The sequence below is a fragment of the Varanus komodoensis genome, unplaced genomic scaffold (assembly GCF_004798865.1).
Source record: "Varanus komodoensis strain SLA01 unplaced genomic scaffold, ASM479886v1 scaffold32, whole genome shotgun sequence".
NCBI lineage: Eukaryota > Metazoa > Chordata > Lepidosauria > Squamata > Varanidae > Varanus > Varanus komodoensis.
In genome coordinates this window covers 12,626,745-12,645,589 of record NW_025335798.1, presented here as the reverse complement: position 1 = coordinate 12,645,589, position 18,845 = coordinate 12,626,745, and the positions used below count along the sequence as shown (strand labels likewise).

At 38.6% G+C, this 18,845-nt stretch overlaps 1 protein-coding gene across 5 annotated transcripts in view; it reads left to right on the top strand.

The window, feature by feature from the left end:
* The window catches only part of OSBPL11 (oxysterol binding protein like 11), a 58,448-nt gene that overhangs the window by 15,317 nt on the left and 24,286 nt on the right, over positions 1 to 18,845 (top strand). For all 5 annotated transcript variants that reach the window (XM_044438083.1, XM_044438080.1, XM_044438078.1 and 2 more), the window contains 5 exons: positions 8,106 to 8,174; positions 10,847 to 11,022; positions 12,896 to 12,975; positions 14,274 to 14,453; positions 17,003 to 17,204. In XM_044438083.1, the coding sequence (XP_044294018.1) occupies positions 8,113 to 8,174; positions 10,847 to 11,022; positions 12,896 to 12,975; positions 14,274 to 14,453; positions 17,003 to 17,204 (700 nt within the window). In that variant the 5' untranslated portion in view covers positions 8,106 to 8,112. The remainder of the gene's footprint in view (positions 1 to 8,105; positions 8,175 to 10,846; positions 11,023 to 12,895; positions 12,976 to 14,273; positions 14,454 to 17,002; positions 17,205 to 18,845) is intronic.

Sequence of the window (18,845 nt, the reverse complement as noted above, 5' to 3'; positions counted from 1 at the left end):
CATCTGTTCCAGAAATAAGTAATCTCTGATGTCCTCTCCTCCACTGTATACTCAGCAGCATGGATGTGGAGCGCTGGTTTCCTGAAACAAAAGGCTGTCTAACTGGGCAAAAATCTGTCAGATTTAGACTCAGATCTTACGTATATACACTTGGAAATGGTTCATTCACTTCATTGCGACTCATTCCAAGTAAGTGTACCTGAGATTGTCATGGCTAGTAAGACAGGTTCAGGCCTCAGTGCTATGATAACAGATCTCTGCTCCTAGAAGGAACAAGTGCTTGAACTTCCTTCTGCCTCATGGCAGGATGTTTATCAGCCCTGCTGCTGGATAGGAAGTGCTATTATCCTCTCTCACTCATGCCCTGCTACAGCAATGCACCACCACTCTCTGCCCTCTGTCATGCCTTACTTTGAGGACTCCTCAGATCGAGACATCAAACCACCAAAGAGCCCCTCTGGCTGGTTTCCTGCTATGGAATTTGTCACAAAAACCAGTAGGGCTCTCCGGAGCTTCTACCCCACTGTTCTGCTTGGAGGAGTCTTCAGCTATGGAAGTTTCAGCAACAGATTTCCAGAATTGAGGTTCCATGCAGGCACAGAGCCCATGTGTATGAATGAACAGATGACCACACAAAGAACTGCAGTTACAGGTGAAGCAACTTGTCTTCAGGAATGCTTCTTTTAAGGTGGCCAAGCCCTGCCCCCATGCATCTCCTCCTAAATCCAACAATCAATCTCTTGTTTGTAGTTAGTAGCCATGATGGGCATGGGTCAAGCAAACAAATGTTTGGGTACACCCCTTCTGACATCTTGTTCATATCTTCAGGCCCAAATGCTGCTCACTGCAAGAAACTAATTTTTCCAAAATCTATTGCTCTGAGTGGAAAACGAGGCCATGTATAAAATCCAAGACTTAAATCAGAATCATTTCATGGAGGAATGGACTCTTGACAGCCATATACCTTGAAAATATTGTTGACAAATTGCAAAGATGTATTCTGCATAAGCAGCTCAGGGCATCCTGACTCTTGAAAAAGGAGAACTTTTAACCCCTGAGAAGCTATAATCAGGCCTTCTGGAATATTATCTTAATGACTGAATTAATAACAACAATTTAATCAGCAGCTGACAGGTTTTCTATTGTAGAAGGCTGCAGCCAAAGTCTTTGTAATGGTTAAATTTGAATATATGTTTGTCTGAATATGACATTCTTTTCCTAGTGGATTGTCAATTAAAAATGGATTGGATTAAAACATGAATACAGATTACAAACGAGCCTAATTAAGAGAAGGGGCTGCTTCACACATTAACAATGAAATTCTGTTCTTATCTACTTAGAACTTAGTTTAGTGAGAATTCTTCCCACATAAGCATACAAAAGGTTGCAATGTTTGTACCACTAATTAATATGTGCAAAGATGAAAATGGGCTGATTATCACTGCTTGTTCACATAGTGAGAAATATACATTTTCCACCATACTGTACATGTGAACGAGCCCCTAGAGTTGCCAGGTTCTGTCAGAAGCCTTAGCAGGGACTGAAATGGATTTTTTTCCTGAGATGGAGATGGTACACATGCATGAATATCTAGGTCCTTGTATTTCAAGACTCAGTTCTGAATGTAAAATGGTTTCTGCAAGGGATTCCTTGTTCAGATCAAGTCTTGAAAATGTCGCTTCAGACAAGCATTTGTTATTTAGACAATTCATGCTGCTAAGTCTAGCACTGAAAGTAGCCCTTCAGCATTTTTTTGTGCAGGCACAAATGGATGCATAGAAGATTCTTAACCTGAACCTAGGAATCTGAAATGTGCTTCTCTTCTACTAAGACTAAATCGAGTGTTTGTTTTACATACATATGATGATAGAAACAGAGCTTGAGCACTGAGGTCTACCACTTTCCATTGCTTTCTGACTGAGAAGAAATGAATTTGACTCTTGGTTTGTTAGTTCTGCTTTTCTATTATTTTTTCTACAAAGAGCCATAAGAGACTCAGACTAGAGAGAGTGATGGTAGAGCTACTTACTAAATGGTGCATGTCAGCCAGTCATCTAATTGATTTGTTGTAGAACTGCAAATTGATTGTGGGTTGTTTCTTTGTTCTATACTGCGCAGCATCGAGGAAGCAATGTAGTTCCTCATTTAAGGGCTTTAATTTCAGAGGGAACTATACTTTGTGTGTTTAGTTTTGATGCAGACTAGGCAGCAGAGTTTAGCAGTTTCGGCTGTCATAAATCTGTAGTTTCATTCCAAGCTTACAGTGTTGTGGGTTCAATGTTTCCTAATGGTGCATTTCCTGCTTGTGATATAAATAAGTTGTACTGTTTTAGAACAGAGCTGTTTTGTAAGGTCCATTGCATTAGATCAGTGTGTTTAGAAATGTGAGGTATGGACAGTTGCCAAGGGATACATGAAAGTCTGTGCCTTTTGGGAGGAATGCCAGAGTTGTCAGCTCTCCCTCTCTTCTGTCCCATTTGGGTGTGATGCTGGAAGAATTGTTCCATAACCTTTGAGATCATCTCTCCCCCTCCCCCAGCTAGGGTATTGGTGCATCAAAGTAGTTGTTTTGCTCCATGAAAGGTTTGACTCCTGCTTGAGACATCAAAGCACTGGCTAAGCCGAAGGGTCTTGCCTCTCTTATTTTCTTTCTGTATTGATCCACTTCTCCTGAGTCTGAAAGAAACCAACTATCTTATAATTTTGTCTCTTATATTTGGGGGTGCTGGAAGAACTTTTTTCAGCTTTTAGGAAAAGTTTTATGCAACCATTTTTGGAAACTTCCTTTTTTTCTACTGGTGTAATCCTCCCTACTGTGCTTGTGTTGTTGTGTTCTTATGTGTTGTCAAGTCATCTCTGACTTATGGACACCCTATGAATGAATCCCCCTCCCCCCATGCCCTGTTCTAGAGAGCCCTGCTCAACTACTGTGGCTCCTGCCTGCTTTATGCTCCCCTGCAACTTGCAGTTGTATTCACATTGATAGCTTAAAGGAAAAGGGGCAGATTGAAAATGGTTAAGTTCAGGAAGTACCCATCTATGCCTATATTCATGTTTTTCATGTCAAATATATTTTTGGGAATATACCTTTGCTAAGATAATACGTATATTTTCCCTTCGCTTTTGTATTTGCAAGCTGAAGTCTATTATTTAACCTAACCAGAATTTGCTGTGTGTCTCAACATTTCAGCAATTTTATAATGTGGCAGTGTGTTAACTGTTAAGCAGGTGCTTCAGTTAAATTTTCCTCCTGTAGCTGCTGAAAACAAATGCTTTTCTTTTCTTCAGTTACTGGTTCATTAGCTGAGACATGTCCTGGAGCAATAGTAGATGTTTTATTTGTATGGTGATTGTCAAAGAGAATGGTGTTTCTAGTTGAATGTCTTAAACGTTCAAACTTGGAACCAACATTTCTGTGGATGACTTCAATAGTGAATGCATGATTTTCCTGGGCATGCTGCTCTTGCTTAATTTGCTGGTGTGTAATACAATAAATTAACACATAATATTGTCAAAAATGTATTAAACCAGAGCAAGCCAAATAATGCAGTCCATTTCCTTTAGACTGATGGCTGACAAAGAAAGATACTGTTATATGACTTGTGTTGTGATTATGGTGGTTGGGCCTTTTGCTGAGCAATGAGTGATTAATGTTCTTTATTAAAAGCCCCTAATGCTTCTTGATTGCTTTAAAGCTCCCTACCTTTTGATTTTTTGATACTCTTTAGTTCAGCCCCCTCCCCCCGACAAAAAAAAAAAACCCCAAAAAACTGGTACCCTCCAGTTCTTTTAGAGTATACATGGTAGGCATGTCATGAGTGGAGCCGACTGGAACCCGGGGTCAGATTGGATGGTCTGGGAGGCCCCTTCTGACTTGCTCTGCTTCTTTGTTTCTATGCCCATTGGCTATGCTATCTGAAGCTTATGGGAGTTGTAGTCTGGAGGACACTAGATTGGTGAAGCCTGCTTTAGCCAGAGAAATATGTGTGAAAATTCAGGAATACATTAGAAATAACAAAAGAATGAAGTGTTTTAATATGCATTGTCCGATGGACAAGAAACATTGTAATATAAAGGCACATTTTATATTGAATTGGTCAGTTATATTCCTATCAAACAACACTTCTTAATAGTTCACAACATTCACTGAAGATGAAACTCAGTTGCTGAGGTTTAGTTGATAGATCACAAACTGTTTTTGCAAAAGCATCAGGAGTAAAATTAAAGAACCTCAGCAATCTCTTAAGAGTCCTCCACTGATTGGTATGTGATTAATGAAGACAATAACTGATTCAAAAACAGCTTCTCAGTCCTGATATTAGGGCAAGTGGACACATTTCTAGGAGAAACCTTAATCTTTGAGCTAGAGCTTTTACATTTCAGCTTCAGTTTCTATAACAACAAAACTTTAAAACACATCTTTCAGATCATGCTTTGCAGGTCACATAATTTGATCATTTAAAGTAACATAAGAGGTGATCCTTGTTCAAATCCAGTATTATGTGAGGGGATGTCATGTGGAGGAGGGCCATGACCTGTTCTTCCCTGTAGTGGAGGGCAGGAAGTGTTCCAGTGGGACCAAATTCAAGGAACTAGGCTTCAGGCTGGATGTCAGGAATTACTTCCTGACAGTTAGGACCCCTAGGAAATGGAATGGGCTTCCAAGGGAGGTAGTTGAGGCCCCATCAGTGAGGGTGTTCAAGGAATGATTGGGCAACCACATGTTGGGGAATGCATGAGCTGAGCTGACTGGAACCAGGGGTCAGACTAGATGGCCTGGGAGGACCCTTCTGACTTGCTCCCCCCCACCCACCCCCATTTCTATATTCTATGTTTCTATTCTCTTGTGAAATAAAAAAGAGGATCAGACATTATTCATATTGCCTCTCTTTTTAATTATGCTATGTTTTTCTGCAACAGTTATTTTATAAGATGAAAATTCAAAACCTTATCTGCTTCTGTGTTTATGACATGTATATCCTAGCTACTAGACTTACATAGTCATTCATCTTTATGCTATGGTGGTCACATTTTCCTGTTGAGTTCTTTTGACCAGAGTTTTTTCTTGGGCATTTATCCTTTGGTGGAACTGTCATCAAATAGAGCTTGTTGTTATGGGTTATTCAGGCTTGCAAAAGGACCTCTTACACAGAAGAGGGGTGTTGTGTTGGGATGGAGAAAACTGAAACAGAGTAATTGTCTTTATTGTAATTTTCAGATGCACTTCTGTAAATTGTATTATATTGATTCATTGGGGGAAAGTACTAGCACTGCATTGTATAATACCTGGTACTTAGGAAATGTTACTATGTTTTTCCACTACTTGCGACTTGCTCTGTGTTGTGCTTAGGATGAATATTGCTTCTTGTTCCATTATGTTTTTCCAATTATTCACATACCCTGTGTATGCAGTTCTAAATGACAGCACCTTGATGTAGGTATCTGTATGAAAAAATAGGTCATTATATTTAGTTAAAAAGCCTTCAGTGAAGCATTGCATCTGGGGCAAATTCAGAATTTTGCAAACCAAATATGCAGAGCTTCAGCAACAGTGACTTGCTTGGCTGAGGCAGTGCTTATAGAGTTCTGGGAGACCTTAGCAGTATGTGGTCTGTATACTCTGTTTTTATTGGTCTTTATAATGACACTAAACATATATTCCTGTTTTTTCATACAGAGTGGTGCTTTTTGCCTCATGGTCATGAAACAGAATGGCTTGGATGTCCATTTTTCCAGTTTTGTCATTTAGGGTGTAATACTATCAAGATGAGCACGAGTCTCCAAACTAAGAGGCATGCACTCATTCATTGCAGAGTGGGAGGAGCAATGGAGGCAATGGCATCTAAGAAGGAGACTGGGGAGGGGGACTCTGATTCCCAGCCGTAGCACCATTCCCTCTATATTCATTAAATGGAGCTGGAAATACTATTTCAGAGTTGCAGCCATCAAGCTGTCTGGGCCAGTTGTAGGATCTAATAGCAGCCCCTCTAATGGAGAATTTGCCTGAAGTGATACACCTCTGTGAAGTAACCAGAACTTTTCAGTAATGGTTATAGTCTATCAGAATTTCCTGTCTGTGTAGGTTCAGAGGTTCCATCCTTGTAAAACTTATAAAAAGTAGACCAAAACAATTCTCTGAAGACAAGTCCTTGGCCTTGGTAAAACTGTAATTTTTAAGTGTGTTCTATAAACCGAATTTGCATTGTTGGTTTTATATATATCCTCTGAATATTGAAAGCAGCCACTATTATAAAGGAGGCATGATTCTTTTTTGTTCTATTGTGCCCTAATTCCTTTCAGGTGTCTCATACATTGCATCACTAATTGCATTGACCCAGATGTGTTTCATCACCAAGTTGTATTGTAGCAATGTTGTTCATTGTATTAATTGTTGAGGTGTTCTTTCAGTTTGATGGTGGTAACCAGTGTGTTTAGGCCAAAATCCTTTTATGTATAGGAAGTGAAATATTCATATGCAGGATTGCAGATGATTGATCAGCAGTATCTGGGAGCACAGCTGAAATGGGATTGGTATGCTGTTTGCACTCACTCTTTATTTGTTTTGTTCACCAAGTAGACACCAAACCTCGTATGTATTGTACATGTGTGGTTTCAATTGTTAGCACTTTTCTTCCAAAAACCAATTTTATTTGAACATGCTTAGCATCCAGGGAATTATACAATTTCTGCAAGTTGTGCAGATTGTTAGGCTACAATCCTATGGACACTTACCTCAGAGTGAGATGTGTTGGAGTTAATGAGACTTTCTGTTGAGTAAACTTGTATAGGATTGCACTGTACCAGCTCTTTATGCAGCATTAATCATGGTGAGATGGTGGAATGAACAAAGGAAAACTGCTGGTATAGTTTCAGCATCTGTAACCCAAAGGTTACTGTTTCAGCTTACTGCTTCTGATGCAGAAATTCTGTTTACATTGCTGCCAATCATGAGCTAGTGTTTGAAACCACCCAAAGTATTGATCACACCTTTCAAAATCAGATGTTCCAAGTAGGAATAGGCAAGGTAGTTATTAAATTAAACCTTTCAAAAACAATTTGAATATCGAGAGGGCATGTGGCTATAATTGCTGATTTGGATTATCAGCTTAATACATGCAAAATGCATGCATGTATCTTAATGTATCTTTGAGTCTCTTTTTGGTGTGAATACTTAGTTCAAGAAGCTGCTAAATAAACTGGTTTCCTGTTATGTCTGAAGGGAAAACTCTGGTCAAAAACTTCAGATCAAGCCACATTCTTCAACTATGGTTCCAAGTTGGTGTAGTGTGTTCCAAAACTGCTAACCATAATTTCCTGGTTAAGATGAAATAGGAAACCATGGTTAATTAGAGGTTCCCTGTTTAATTGTTCATATCATGAAGAAGGGTTGTATGCAGGGAAAAGTCTTGTTCATATTGTGGTATATTAAGCCAAGATATGATGTGGGCCAGTGATTTGGAGCTTTCTTTCACACACACTGTTGAGAGTGAGCCAACTATCCATTTACATTAAGGTTATAATGTTTAATGTCTCCTCACAGGTTCCCAGAACTCTGTGCATTTGGAAAAGAAAATCTTTTTTCTTAATTATTGGTGTCCAGTGATTGATTTTTCTTAAACCCATTTGGTTTAAGACTATTATTTAAATCTTAGTTAAGGGCAATTTTCATAGTAAAAAGTTGTCAAAGAGCCCAAAAGTAATCCTGAGGTGAAACTGGAAATCTTAAGTGTATTGAGTAATTTAATCTTAATATTGAAGCTTTATAAATGTCAAGAGGTGCCTGGTGATTTTATTGCAGCTTCAAAGTGGTTTCTGCATCAGTAATGCTGGAAATGGCTCTCCTTACTCTGCAGTCTAGTAGGTGTATTTAAAGCATCCATATTCCGAATTCACACTGCAAAGGCAAATGGCAGAGTGAACACTTGCATCAGTCTGTGTTGGAGCATCACTTGCAGTCTGTCCTGAGTTAAAGTCAGCTTCTAAAAATAAAATCACTTGAGTACAATTTAGGCTGCAAATATGAAATTGCAGAACATCTATGTGAGATGTTTTCATTGCCATTATTTGCCTTTTGGTGATGGGCTTTGTTCTTATTTTTGTCACAGTGATCACATGGAAAATATTTCTGGCTATTTAATGAAATACACAAACCTTGTCACAGGCTGGCAGTATCGGTAAGTCTGCTTTTTTATTATTTCCTAATTGAACTTGATGAAATGAAGTTGCTTTAATTGCCTATCAGAGATTTGTTTTAGAATACTGAAATACAAGAGGGTTGACTTGTTTTAGTTTTAGAAATGGATAAGCAAAGTGTAGGTATAATCAGATATGTTGCAACAATAATGGCTGGGGTTTTTTTTAATAAGTTCTTGATTTCCTGAGCTTGATGTTGTACTTAACCAGTAGGTTTATTTACCTTTCAAGTGTTAGAACAGAGGAAAACACTTGAAAAACCATATCACAGCACAGTTAGTATTGGAAGCAAAGTGCAGGTATGAGGCATGTTTTGGTTTCATTCTCAATGCTGTATTTTTATAAATTGTGTATGCACATTATAGAAAATTGAATCCCTACTAGCATTTATAACTGATATTCTGAGGCACAACACAGAGTGTGCTTATTGTACAATCCTATACATGTCTACTCCAAAGTAAGTAGTAATGTTTCCAGTAGTTCTTCCTCCCAGTTAAGTATGTGTAGGATTGTAGCCTTAAAGTATAGTTATAGCAACTACAAATTGTGATGAAAATTTGGGAGAATTTGAAAACAAGGCTTGATATATTTGTGTTTTCACAAGTGCATCAGGGATGGGATGCTTACAACACTCATCTTTCTTTGTACCCAAAAAGCTCAATTATATAAAGGTTTGAGGCTTGGGGATGCCTTCTTTCAAGTTTTATAAGCTATTTCAAGTACACAGTGAATCAGAAATCCCCCCCCCCCCCGTGTATGTTTGTGTGTCTGAAGTTAGTAATTGACCTTCTCATTCTTCCTTGATGCTTTAAAAATACTGGGTTGTTTTTGCTGAACCTTTAGAACAGCATGCCACATATTCATACATATTTGCCAATGATGACGTTTTTATTGACTGAAACTTTATTTTCCAATAAAAATAACTTCTGTTTATAATGCAGTAGCTCTCTCTCTCTGCGTGTGTGTGCGTGCGCATGCCACTATATTTCCTTAGTGCTAGTGACACTATTAGTATCACAGATGACCCTTTCTTTGTCCAGCCCTACTGCTGAAGACTCCTTTATTTATTTTTAATCTATTTTATTGGATATTTTCTCGGTAGCCATACCTGATAAGCACAGAACCCATATTTAAATATATTTGCTTGGGACCAAACCACATATGGTGTGAGGGATCCATGACTGGATTTTCCAGCCTTTTACAATTAATATTTTAAAACATAAACAAGACTCTGAATTTTATCCAAGCATCAGTGCTGAGTGAAAAATACTTAACCCTTCACTCTATCTAGTCTAATTTGCCCCACTTTTAAGCCACTTTTAGATCTACAATAGAGAAAATACAAGTACTGTGATCTGATCATGGCTATTCCACATCATGCAGTTTGGCAGTGAGTAATATAAGAAATGAGATTGTAAAATGCATCTCTAGCTTAATCTACTGGTTGTTGGGAGCTAGTGCAAAATAGGGAGGGGGAATGAACAGTACTTTAGAAGGTGCGCAGTCACAGCTGCATATTATTTTCTGGCTATTTGGTCACTTGAAAGCCTAGCTCCTACACATTGGAAAAACAGGCCTCAGTAGTATTCCTGGTTTTTCAGCTCTTTATGAGTTGTGTAGAGTAGCCAACTTCTGTGTGCATTAATGCAGACATCCTCTTGTTGACTGTCTTTTTAAAGAATGTGCTGGGTTCCATTCCAACGAGAGGAGCATTTCAGAGGAAAACAAAGAAAGTGCCCTTGAGCATCTGCACAGTTTTATTTTGACAGGAGAGCTTGCTTGTCTGTCCAGAGACTGTTGCTTCACATGTCTTGAACATCCAGAGCACTCACGTTTGCATGATACAGAAACCCACCCAGCAAATAGTGTTCAGGCTTACCTTAGGTTGTTTACCCTCTTTCTCTCCAGTCCTTCATCCAGTATTCCAGTGCCCTTTGTGGTAGAATTAATATTTTCCTCCTTTCCCTGCTCAGATTTCAACCCCATTTTCATTTATCAATTTGCTTTGGCATCAGTGGAGGAGTTGTCACTGGCTGTCACTGGCAGTGCCATAGGCAATCTTGCCAAGAGTGGCCAGAGGCTTTTGCTGCAGTAGTCAAGTGACTTGCTTGCCACTTCTGCAACGCACAACAGAATCAGTCCTTCCGTTTCAGATGACATGCAGATACATAATTGGTTCAGTAAAGCCTACCAGTGTGGTGTAGTGGTTAAGAGCCTGGGACTGGGACTCAGACGATCTGGGTTCTAGTCCCCACTCGGCCATGGAGCCAACTGGGTGACTTTGGGCCAGTCACAGACTTTCAGCCCAGCCTACCTCACAGGGTTGTTGTTATGGGGATAAGATGGAGGAGGAGAATGATGTAAGCTGCCTTGAGCCCTTTGTAGGAAAAAGGCAGGATAGAAATCCAAAAATAAATAAAATAAATAAATGAGTTGTCAAGGTGAAGTGATCTGAAGGCGGACAACAAAGGGTCTCCCAGCCCTCTGGAACAGAGTATTAGCAGATGCAAGGGGAGGACCGTATGGGCAGACAAGGTGACTTTCGACTTGGGTTGACATGAACAGGAGTAAAGTTGGACGCAGGCTGTATTTGCACATTTTCCTTAGATGTTTGCAAGAGCTGCTTGAAATCACATTTTCCTTACAATTATAGGTATTTTGTCTTAAACAATGAAGCTGGCCTCTTGGAGTATTTTGTAAATGAACAGTTCAGAAACCAGAAACCTAGAGGTACCTTACAACTTGCCGGAGCAGTTATATCCCCTAGTGATGAAGATTCTCATACCTTCACGGTGAATGCTGCTAGTGGAGAGCAATATAAGCTGAGAGGTAAGACTTTCTAATTCTTGGGTTGCAATATGCAGTTTTCCCACTAGGGAGCAATCTTGACTCTTCATTGCCTCTTTTCTGTTAGCTGACTTTGTTTTATATGAGTTTGGCAAGATACTTCGTGCAAATTAATGCCTTGGAAGTGTATAGTACCCTCTTGCTTGCACAGTTGTGTGCGGTCTCTCTCTCTATCAAGACATTTTCAAAACTGTTGAAGCATCTATGTCCAGAAATCATATTAGTCAATCAGGTTATCAAAATAAACTGTTTGGAGAGGGTGGTGCCTTTATTTATGTTGCATTTTCTGGCCTATCAATATACTGTAAAACTCAAAATGTCTTTCCCAAAAAGCATAGAAGAAAAAGGATATGTCTTGACATTTTACTGGTTGACTAACTCAAAGTTTGGAAAAAATGATTTAGTTAATAGAATGGTCAGTCAGTCCCTGTAGGTAAAACTGTGCTTTCCCTATTCCCATATATATATATATATATATATATATATATGTATGTATGTATGTATGTAAGTAAATATATATATTTACGTATACTTCTATCATGTATCCATAAAAATGCCTTTTAAAATTGTGATGTGGTGATGATAGCCTCAATTTAAAGAATGACAGCTTCTTAAATTGTTCCTGTTCATTAAAAACAGTGAATAAAAATTCAGTGAATAAGGCAGAGTAAGTGCACAACAAAAGCCTCATCTGGCTATGTCCCCAAAAGTTTGTTAATTGGAGACTTTAACTGAAGGTTTCATGTCTGTATCACTGAGTGCGGGGCAGGTGAGGTTGGTGGTATGTGACTTCCTCCAAGAGTTGCCCCACTTAACAAGGAAGGCTGGCTTCAGGCTGAGAACAGTAAAGTAGCTTTCAGCGGAAAGGCACACTGAGGTACTTTCAGAGTGCCTTGAAAGAGAAAATTGTTGTCAAGCACTGATTACACTGACATATTTCTGAAGTCTCCAAGGAGAAATTTGTTTCAGAAAGAGAATTGTAGTAATAAGATAGTTAGTAATTGGCTTAATGAATAAATCTTGGAAATTATGGGACAGCCTAGGATGTTTGCATTTTTTTCTGAACCAGTCTGAACTGTGGGAAGGTTTGGATGAGTTGACATAGGTCTGCCTGTTGAGGGTTCACATTTCACAATCTTTTCCCTTCCCTCAAGGGAAGTTAATGGGTCTGAACTTGTACAGCTTTGGCTAATTTGCAGCCCTGTAAAGATGTCTCAACATTTCTTACCTAGATCCTTCAGTCTTTTAAAAAAATGGATGCAGATACACATATTCAGAACACTATATATTTTAAAAATGTGTTGGGATAAATATGTACATATATATGTATGCATATATACACGTACAGAAACACTATGAAGAACCTTTATGTAGTCCCTGAAAAAGCACCATACTCTCCAAACAGAAACATGTATAGGGCCCTGTCACAATTTTCTTTGACTCTTTGACTCTTTTATTCAATACACATTCACTGGAATGCAGAAAATACTTGTTTTCAGCATTTGTATACCATCCCATATACCAGACAGATTGTGGAGTGAGATGTCTGTTAATTCAGCATTTGTCACATGGTGGAAAAGAATGCTGTTTCTGTTTTCCTCTTTCACTGTACCATCCATAAGCAAACTCTAGACAATTAGTACTTCCTCGAACCCATCATTATCATCATCACAACGGAGGCTGAATTGTGAGATGCCTTAGGACAAGATCCAGTGAACCGAACTCAGTGATAGCATAGCCGTGTCCATCCCAACCTTTGCTAGAAGTGAACCATCCTAAGCAGAACAGAACATAGTTGTACAATGGCCTTTCCTTGTTCTAAATTGTTTTCTCCATTGTTTTCTTCTTTAACCAGCTACTGATGCCAAAGAGCGACAGCATTGGGTCAGCAGGCTTCAGATCTGCACCCAACACCATACTGAAGCAATTGGAAAGGTACTGTTTGTATTACATACTGCAAATCAAGGAAGAGGAATGCATGGCCTGCCAGATGTTGTTGGGCTGCAGCTCCTATAAACCCTAACCAGTGGTCAGGAATTCTGGGACTTGCCCCCCAAAATATCAAGAGGGCACTAGGTTGGGGAAGGCAGATGTATGGGTTCAGCCTATGAATGGGTTTAGTTGCATATATGGAAGAGCAGCTGAAGTGCAACTTGTACTCACAACTTAGCCCTGACCCTTTGCTTATGGAGCTCAGTGATTAACAGTAGGGAGATCATTCTGCATATATGTCACATGTGTGTTGGTGAAAATGAAAGGGCTGCATGTTTGCACAGCTCCTCCACATGTAGGTGAACACCAGGCCAGTCAGGGATCTGTGTGCACACGTCAATTCATGTATTTGGTCTCTTCTCATAGAATGTGCACCTGGCAAATGCAAAGATAAAACTAGTCTGTGCACCGCTGTTACCTCTTCATGTATGCTATTAATACATGTGATTCAGTTGTCTGTGCTCCCTAGTGTAGTTTTTACTACAATATAAAAGATATAAACTTAGTAAAATAAATTCCAGTATCAAACACTTAACACTATTAACATAGCAAGAGCATAAGTAACCTACAGCACTATATGACCCCAGTAGTGTGAACAGGTGCAAGGGGTTTTCTGCAGAAACCCACTGCACCAGTGAAGACTGCATATGCTAGTGCTTTGTCACTGGCATAAGCAGAGGGGCAGTATAGAGTAGTCCAAAGACAATATGCACATGTCTCCAAAACTGAATTGCTTCGGCATGGCTAGTAGATCATATTTTGTAACTGCAAAAAGTGTCTCACTACAATCTGTTTCAGCTACTTGCAAAACAAGCATTAGTCTGCAAGGGAAATGCAATTTATAACCTGTCACTGAACCTTTGCAAAAATAATTGAATTGGATACTAAGGTTTAGTAGTATTTTTTAGGTTTGTGTTTTGGAAGTTTTCTTGGGTGTGCTCTCAACTCCCCTGGTATCAGTGGAGCTATTCTGGAGTCAGTTAAGTTTCACGGCAATAAAAGTAAACAAATTAATATTCACCCTTTTATACAGCGAGGGTGCAGGGGGCAACTTTAATGGATACTAGTCATGGGGTCTAGTCAAGGCCCAAGTAGTATATTTATATCTTCGCTGATCCTCATGTTTTTCTAAGTTCTTCACTGCATATTCTAATAGTGTAGCTATGGACATGTAGGTCAGAAGGGTAGGGACTTGAGAAATTGTTCTCACGTATTTCCTAATACATATGTTTCTTCACCAGAACAATCCTCCTCTGAAATCTCGCAGCTTCTCTCTTGCATCTCAAGGAAGTGGCTCTCCTGGTGTGCAGAGAAGACCCAGCCAAAATGCAGCATCTTTTTTTAATGTTGGCCATCACAGATTGCCAACTGGGAAGAGAATTCCCATTCTTCAGCCAGATCATTTAATTGATGTACGAGAGGTTGGTATAAATCAAATCTTTTATTGCTTTTGTTTAGAAATGAATAAGCCCTGTACCATCTGAAAATTAATACAATAACTAGTGTGGAGTTCCACACTTAAAGCCACTCATAGTTCAAGGACCAACACCTGCCCACTGTTTAGCAGTCACTGGTGGCTCCATGCATCTCTAATTAATCTACATGATATGGCTAAGAAAAACATCCTGCTCTATTCGCTACACAGAACAGAGTAACTTCCTGAGGCCTCAGGTATAGCAACATTCCTTCTTGTTTCCTTCTTCTATAGAGGGAAGGTTCTCAACCTCTTTGCATGCTGGGATTGCAGTTTGAAATATCTTAAAGTTTGCAATGAGTCTGAGTAATCTGTCATAATTTTGTGAGAAACTTCCACAGTTTACCTTTTCTTTATTCCCTTAATATAGGGGATTTTCCTATGAAGGGGGGAAAATTGTCTTGCTTCAGGAATAGGGCAAAATCCTTGTGCAATCAACCCTCAGATGACCTGAATCTTTTTTACATCTTGCAGTCTCAACTTACACTAGAGAGGTGTTGCTTTGCAGTATCCCTTGAGTGACTAGTTCAGTAAGTAGGGCAGCTTATGGAAGAGCATTTATAATGGTTACTTCAGTCTGTGTAGCATTTTTGCATGCAAGCTATTAAGACTATCATGAGAAAACAGATAGTCATTTTAGGGGAGAGTCATATACCTTCCACTTTTTTACATTAAAAAAGTGGTATGTACAGTAGTGCAATTTGGGTTTTCAATTTGGGTTTTCATTTTATCAGTTGGCAAACAATATGTAATGCTAGATGGAGTCACTGAAGCACTTGGTGTGAGCTTAGGTGGCCTCCGGGGGATGGTGGAGGACTGGAAGGCCTGGAGGAATGTTGTCTATGGGGTTGCGATGGGTCGGACACGACTTCGTGACTAACAACAACAACAAATGTAATGCTAAGACAGAGTACAAGCATAATGTTTCCCAATTTCTACTTGAGAGATAAGGAGTGCCCCCACACAGGTTGATGGAGACTTCCTTCTCGCTTCTCTGCTTTTCCTTGTGCTTACAGGCCTCATCTTCTTAAAGTATTCTTGCCCCACTTCCCAATATATGCATCCTATGGAAGAGTAACAGATTGATACTATGAACAAATTCAAGTTCCAAGCATTGGCTTAAAGCTGTTTCTAGCATCAACTTGATGCAATTGTAACCCACCCATGATTACTGCTGAAAGGGAATCAATGAGAGAAATAATGAAGGAGGGAAGGAAATAGCTTACAAACAAGAGGAAGATTCCAACCTTTCAAATGGCATTAAGAAAAAACATTTTGTTTGCACCAAATCTAAGACTCTAAACATCTTCTGACACCCAGGGATTTTCACTCTGCAATTCTGTAATTCAATGTTACAACTTCAATTTAAAAAGCTATCTGATCACATATGTAGCAGGTTACCAAATCAGTTTATAAAGCATTCTTTGCTTTGTATTATTTTTAATATATTTGACATATTTTACTATATTTTAATAGAATAATAAATGACATATTTTAAATATATTTGATATATTTTGCTCTGGAGGTAAGGAAACCTTTAAAAATCAGAACTGAGAACTCAAACTTGATGGACGTCTTCTGAAAGCAGTTGCTTCCATGATGCTTAGCTTTAAGTGGGAGAATGCTAAGGTCCAAGAAAGTCTAAATTAACTGATACTTGAGCTCCAGCAAAATTGCTTTAATCTAAAGAGGTTTTTATATTTTGCTTCCATTTGTTTAATACTTTTTAAAAGGTTTGTTTTAAGTATCTGTGTTTGTTTCTGTGATTGTTTAATTTACATTGGCCACATTAGACAGTTTTTGAAGTTGGAATAAATATTTAATTATTTTTGGGTTTCTTTTCTGAGTCTTGTCACTCACTGTTATGAGGTTTTCTTCCTAAATGTGGTGGCTTAAAAATAAACTCTGTAATCTAGTATATGTCACCAGATTACCTTGACAGCAAGATGAATTCCATAATGTGCTAAGTAATCCTGAAAGTATTGGATGTACTATATAAAAGAGGAAAAATATTACTTTTCTGAAGGGATGGTTTGACATCTTTCTGGAATTGCCATCCCACACTGAGCGATACTCAATTTAATATAGTCCTTCCTTGGAAAGGCTCACATGATCATTATCTTCTTGTTATGTTGTGGCATAGATTCCCTTGATTGGTGATTGCGAAGGAAAAGTTTGTTTTGAAATGATCCTGCGACTCCTGACCTGCTGGAGTCCCAGCAAGTTAAAACAAGCATTTAGGTTGTGGAAAGCAGAATGTTCCACTCAAATTATTTGAGTGATGCCATTATGTAATACATAATGCATTTTCATTAAACATTCTGTATCGTTGGGTGTTTGAGGAGTTCAGATTATCTCAGATTTGGGTAATCTACAAGGAGTCCACTTTCTGCAGGGTTACACTGACACTGAATTTGATGAGTTTTAGGCAACTGAGGATTCAACTGAAGTTCAACATGAACAAAAATCAGCCTTCTGTCTCTTGTTTGTTTGTAGAAGATGTCTCAAGCTGAGGGGCAGCAGAGAGATTTGGTAAGAAGCATAGAATGCCTTCCTGCCTCTGGTCAACTTTCTTCTTTAGACCAAGATCTGTTGATGCTCAAGGCAACCTCCATGGCAACAATGAATTGCTTAAATGACTGTTTCCACATTCTTCAGCTACAGCATGCATCACAACAGAAGGGATCCTTATCTACTGGTGAGTTAACTTTGTTCTGTCCTAATTTATAAAGGAATAAAATCAAAGCCATTATTTTATTTTTGTTGATGACTCTAAGGGCAGTATTCAACAGGGCTACTCTGCCTCCAAAAGGTCCATGGCACTTGCAGGACCCACTGCTTGCACAATGAGCCTTCGGTGCTTCTAAAAATATACTTTTATATTTCAGCACACAGGCATAATAAGGTAGTACTGTATGCCGGCATTAGCAGTCTCACCATAAAATGGTTTGTTTAGGGACATTTCTCTGTGTCTAAGATTTGTTTAAGACATTTCTCTGTGTTCTTATTCTTCCTAAATTCTTAGATTAAAATTGATTTGTTCTCATTTTGTAGTGGAAGTTTTCTCAGGTTGTACAATATTTAAAACTTACAGGAATCCTTTATTCCTAAGGATAGCTATTCACATGTGAAATTACTAACCATGTGACAACATTAAGAATGGATTAAAAAGACTGTACCGAGGTTGAATCAGAATTTTGAAATAGATTAAGGAATTGTAACCCATTAAAGACATTGATTACATATTAAAAACACTGTTTGTAGGCAGTATGTTTTGAATAACCATGATGTGTTATTCAGAACTGGATATTCCTGGAAAGCTGGTTCATCATCTAATAAGGAACTTTATATAAAACTGTTAGTTTTGGAACTGGTTTCCTCAAATGGAATTGGAGTAGCAAGCACAAATTAAACAAAGCAGCATATTTCACTAGGATTTGTGGCACTTCTTTTTCTGGTAGGCTTGCATGATGGGATTGGGAGTAAGATACGCTGGAAAACTGAAGAAAATTGCTTTGGCTCAACAGCATAATTAAGTTTGAACAATGTGTAAGAATTTTGATCAATTAGTCATTATCTGATTCTAGATTAGACTTTATATAGAGGGAGTCCCTCTGTGTATGTTTGAACTGCAGAGCTGAATGGTACCTTGTGGCAAGCAATATAAGATAGACCAAGCAATTCTGCTTTCAGAACTAGAATAACAAGGTGTTTCCTAAATCATGAGTTTATTATTATTGTTGCAGTTAAATTTATTGCTGTAACACTTAGTAGCTGAAGGTCGCTGGGAGGTTTACAACAACATATAAATGCAGTATAAAATGCATTTAAAATGTAACAATAAACATCATAAAAGTTACCATGCAGAATTGAAAAAAACCAAAATTTAAAAAAATTAAATAGCTACAGAAGTTCATAAAAACAAAATTATAAAATCAGTTTAAGCAAGTAACATAAGCTCCAATATAACAGTGAACTTACTAAATGCCATATAATATAGGAAGTTGGTACCAGGTGTGCCTCAGTGGTAAACATTCCATAAATGAAAAAGACCTTCTTGTAGATAACAACCATGCCTCCCTTGGGGGTGGCAAACTGAGGCAGGCTTCAGACCTTGACCACAGTGTCAGGTGAATTGTGGCTGGAGAGTCATCTGGTGTTGTGGTCCCAAGTGGTGGGCTTTATAGTTTAAAACCAGCACCTTGAATTGGACTTGGACACATATGAGCAATGTGTTATATGTTCAGTCTAAATGGTTCCTGTTATTAATCTGGCTGCTGCGTTTTACATGAGCTGCAGCTTCTAAAGGGCAGCTCCACATAGGAGAGCATTGCAGTAA